This window comes from Clinocottus analis, unplaced genomic scaffold (genome assembly GCF_023055335.1).
Source record: "Clinocottus analis isolate CAN_PGR_092001 unplaced genomic scaffold, fCliAna1.0.p SCAF_6, whole genome shotgun sequence".
NCBI classification, from domain to species: domain Eukaryota; kingdom Metazoa; phylum Chordata; class Actinopteri; order Perciformes; family Cottidae; genus Clinocottus; species Clinocottus analis.
In genome coordinates, this window is record NW_027176218.1 from 1786388 (window position 1) to 1791401 (window position 5014).

General features: G+C 47.4%; 1 protein-coding gene across 1 annotated transcript; it reads right to left on the reverse strand.

Annotated features, from left to right (window-relative positions):
• Positions 1-1513: 1513 nt before the first annotated feature.
• hyal6 (hyaluronoglucosaminidase 6) lies at positions 1514-3723 on the reverse strand. Its single transcript, XM_068602412.1, is given in 4 exon segments — positions 1514-1546; positions 1548-2006; positions 2430-2519; positions 2785-3723. Coding segments are annotated over 4 exon segments (1521 nt in total).
• Positions 3724-5014: the final 1291 nt, after the last annotated feature.

Consider the following 5014-nt stretch of genomic DNA (forward strand, 5'->3'; position numbering starts at 1 on the left):
CCTCGGCCTCGCCTCAGGCATCGTATCAAATCAAACAAGCGGTCGCGAACACAAACTCTTCTCGTCTTTCGTTGATTCATTTATTGTTTTTCTGAGGATTTTGTATCGCAGGAATGTTTATTTATTAAAATTGAAGGCCAGATCACTTTCTCTCTCCATAGTTCTCCTCGAAATGTTTATTTTACAGCAAAACCAGGCTACTTACTCAGATAAAGGATCCACAAAAAGTGATTTCTGTCAACACAAGCTGCTGGTCGCCAACGATCTTCTTTGTTTGTTTCAACCTCTTGTGTTCGGGTGATGACCTTCGTGTTGTCAGGGTCGGATCAGACCCAGTTATAAACATAATATTTGTTTGATTGGTTGTTGTTTTTTTGACTTTGCAAATCTATATGTTGTGTTATGACCTGTTCTGCTTTTCATTTTGTGTTTGTATTAAAGTTATATTGCTGGAAAAAATACTCTTTAGCCTTTTTCTTGAAGTAAAGATACAAATTGATCCGTAACACCATAGATGTTCAGAGGCCCACAGTAAAAATATTAAAACATACAACAATATGTTCATGGATAAGGAAGCCTAAGAAGGTCAACAAGAGATGAGAAACTACCTGGATTATAGATAATTGTTTTTACTGTATTTTACAGCTGATTTAAGACGAAACCAACCCCGCTAACACAAGAGATGCTAACAGAAAGCTAACACAAGAGATGCTAACAGAAGGCCAACACAAGAGATGCTAACAGAAGGCCAACACAAGAGATGCTAACAGAAAGCTAACACAAGAGATGCTAACAGAAAGCTAACACGAGAGGAAGGTTAAGTAAAAACCAAAAAGCGTCATGAGTTTCTTTATTCTTTATATTTCTTCCCCTCCTTTCGGCTCTGTATGGTCTGTAACTTGCAGTTCCACAACCCCAAAAATGTTTTATCAAAACATCCAGGGAAACATTTTTCCTTTGTGTAAAGCGGAGCCACTTGATGTGGTCTGGCCCCCGTTTTAAAGATCGTATCCGAGGGTTGGATAGCATTAGGAGCTAAAGCTTGACGAGCTCGAGTTACAGGATGCTCTTCATTTGGTCGAACACATCACATCATCCGAGCTGCAACGCGACACTGGAGGTGTAATTGATGGGTTTCTGTGCTCGGTAAACAGTTGCCTGCTTTGTGTTTTTGTTGAATGACTGCACTGTTGTTGATGTTGTTGTTGTTGTTGTTGTTGTATCCTGAGAAACAACTGTTCAAGGAGCTGGAGGACGTGGATCAGCAGACGGATGTAATGTATGAACAACAGATGTATGAGCGGTTGGTTCCCTGGTTTCTATGGATGCTTTAGTTTATATATTTGTTGCTTTGAAATCAGGGCTTTGTGGGAATTCTCTCCTGAAAAAAAAATCGAGTTGCAAACTTTAATTAGAGCTTTTAATTCTGTTTTTGTGTTGGTGTCAAATTGTTTTGCTTGATCTGTTGTGTTCCCGGTCCGCACTTCTTCTTTCTAACTTGTCGTCTACAGTATCAGACACTTGATAACCAGGCAGAGTCCCAGGAACATGACGACGCAGAGGCAGGAGAAATGCAGCGACAGGAGCTGCAGGATATCTCCCAGCAGGCTGTTCTCGGCGGGGTGAGGCGGGGGGAAGGCGGGCCGAGGCGGCGGCGGCGGCGGCGGCGGCATAGGAGGAGGAGGAGGAGCCCGAGGCATCTCGCAGTAGACGCCCGTCCAGCCCTGGTAGCACTGGCAGGTGAACTTGTGCTTCATGTCCAGGATGTCGTGGTTGTTGAGGTGGCCGCTGACGTGGAAGCGGGGGCCCCCGGGCGCCGGGTTGCGGCGGATGCGGAAGAAGCGCGGGTTCAGGTGCAGGTACGCGCCCGAGTCCAGGCTCTTGCGGACGCACCGGCCGTTCTTCTTGCAGAGCGCCTTGCTGCACAGCTTGGCGGCGGAGGTGACGTTGATGACGTAGTGGCCCAGCGGGCCGTCGATGTACTTCTTCACCGTCAGGCAGTTCCTCTGGAGGACGCAGGGGACAAATGTCATTCGTAGGAAAGATTCATAAATCTGATGCTTTGTCTCCTGTTTTTTTTTTTATGTTAGAGTTCGGTCAAAAGACAAAAAAACATCACTATTTTTAGAAACTTTCAGTTTGTTTTATGCACAGTGGCTGCATGGAATTATGTCATTAACATTTATTGTTTCCGAAGGCTTTGTGGCTTTTTTGTGTGTAATGTATGCTATGATGACGGGGTAATGCTATATAATAATATGCATTTTACTTTGATCTGATTGTAAGCGACTTAAAAGCTTTGAATTTAGTATTGTAACTTGTTTTAAAACCACGGTAGTTTATATAAACATAATGTTTTCATCACTTTTATCAGTTCTAACTCACCACTTTGAAGAATATAGTTTTGCTTGTAGTTTTTTTCGGGTTACCTGCGTTCGTGCGTACTCCGACGATCCCCAGAGGACGACGCCCGACGCCCCCAAGACGGCGCTCTCCCCGATGGTGTGAACCAGATCGCTCTGAAAGAATCCAGAAAAAAGGGAGCTTTTGTATCCAAGTAAACACCGGAGTCTGACTAGAGCCGTCTGGTCATAATTACCTTGGTTGGCACGAAGAATTACATTACATTTCGCTGACACTTGCGACTTTACATTCTTCAAGTTTTTTTTCTCCACAGGGTTAAGTGTCTTGCTCAAGGACACAACGACAGGCCTCGAACCACCGATCCTCTGATTGAAAGACAGGCACGCTAACCACTGAGCCACTAAGAACTGAAAAGCTCACCTCGGAAAGAACCACAAAGGTGTAGGCGTAGAACGGTCTGGAGTAGACGAACACTGGCAGTGTGAAGTCTGCGCGGGCGATGGACGCGATCCTCATGGCTTCCTTGACCCGGTAGTGGACGAACTTGACGGTGTTGGAGGAGGACTTGAGCTCGTAGTCCAGGTAGATGGAGGGGAAGAGGGCCGCGCTCTCCTTCCAGAGCCACATCAGGTGGTCGTTGCGCACGTGCTCAACGTTGGGGCATTCGCCGGTGTACCGCTGCGGGTGCTGCTTGTACCCGTAGTTGTAGCAGTCCGGGAACAGGTAAAACCCCCACAGCCCGTCCGGCCTGCGACCTTCGGCCAGGGCCAAGGTCAGGTTCATGAAGGTCTGCCCGGCCGTCTCGAATCCTTCCTTCGCCTCCTTCTCCACTTTGCTCTCCGGCCAGTTGGGGTGAAGTTTCCGGATCTGTTCCTTGGACTTGTTGCGGTAGATGTCCTTGGCGCCCCAGTTTCGGACCCACTGAGGCCTCCAGTTCTCCCAGTCGATGACGGCCAGGCCTCGGAAGTCCTTGTGGGGGATCAGCTTGTCGATGTCTGCCCGGGCCTTGCTCAGGTGTTTGGAGATGCTCTGGTTCTGCGGCAGCCCACCGTTGATGGGGACCCCGGAGTTGGAGTAGTACGGGTAGTATCCCAAGTGGCTGTGGTAGAATATGGTGACGTTCGGTCCGCTTAGGGTTTCGTTGAGGTTCGCTACGATGTCAAAGACGCTGAGATCCAAGTCCACCTTGAATCGAAGGCGGCAGGACTCGGTGGGAGCGTTCCACACGACAACAAAAGGCCGGTGAGGGATCAGAGGCGCCCGAGCCGGCTTCGTCTGGTCGCCCAGAACCCAGAGCAATTTTTCTCCGACGCCAAACCACAAGGCCAGCGCCAGGAGACGGAGCCCCATCAGCGCCATGGCCCCTGATTCCTCATGGAGCAATTAGTGGTTCCTACAGAGAGAGAGAGAGAGAAAAAAGGAGATAATCGACATGTTTGGAGATAAATTAAACACATTTTGAGCTTCAGTGAGCAGAGACAATCAGCCAGGCCCGTGAGAGGACACGAGGAATGATCAGTGAAGTGGATGCTCCAAATTCCAACCACACAACAAAACACACAAAGTTTCCCTGTTCTCAGAGCGAGCAGGACTGCGATGGTAAGGATGCTGGTTCAAATCCCAAAGCATCAGAGACTGCGTGGATCGGGATAGCAATCGGGATAAGCTTTCCCCATCTTAACACACATTAAAAAGTAACTGAGGGACGCTTTCTTCGCAGTCAGAAGGTCCTTCTCCAGGACTGGCTTCATAGATTCTCACTGATTTTCTTCGTTAAAAACATTCAAAGAGATATAACGCTGACGTCGGTGAGGAACCCATCGACTGCAGCTGGGGAGGTTTTCTGCGGACGACATCCTCCGACATAGAAATAGACAGAAATCTAGACATGAAAATGTTGTATTTCTATTGATTACCACAAATATCTGTCTGATTATCAGGTAACTGTTGGCAGCGGCCGTCAATTGGTGTATATGAAGGCAAGATGAAAATGTCAGGATAAGGTTTTTAAACATTTAAAAGAGATGCCTTCTAAAAAAACCTTTGATTAGTTGCAGAATCAGTTATTTCTGAATTAATTGTACTTTTATTTAAGAACTTACAAAGCCGAAGAACCCATTCTGTTTGCATTCAGAAAACCATGCTTCTCTCTGTAGTGGTGCTTTTTACTTTGTTCTGTCATTCCTCTGAAACTGCTCCCTCCAGCTCTTTATGTAAGAGTCCCATCTAATTGCTGGTGGCGCCCCCTCATATGCAAGTAATTCATATCTCAACTTTTTCCAAAGCCAGGAAAAGGGAGGTGTGGGACGGGCGGGGGGGCATCGCGACCCCACTCTTGGGAAACATGGCCACTGAGGTTGCCTCCATGGACGCCACGGAAAAAACAAAAATCTCCCATCATTCTCTTTGTAACCGGAGCAGCCGAGCATGGAAACCACGGGTGGGCTGAGGCTTCTCCGATCGCTTCAACTTTTCCTTGATCTGAGCGGGGTGTGCTGGCCTGGAGCTGATGTTCTTCTGCTGAGTTTAATGGCACGAGAACTTCACGAACGCATTATTAATCTTGGGTGCGGATCAGTGAGCTCAGAGATGGAGGAGATGGAGGTCGGCGGAGAGTTATAATCACGAATAAATGTGTCAAAATGTCTTC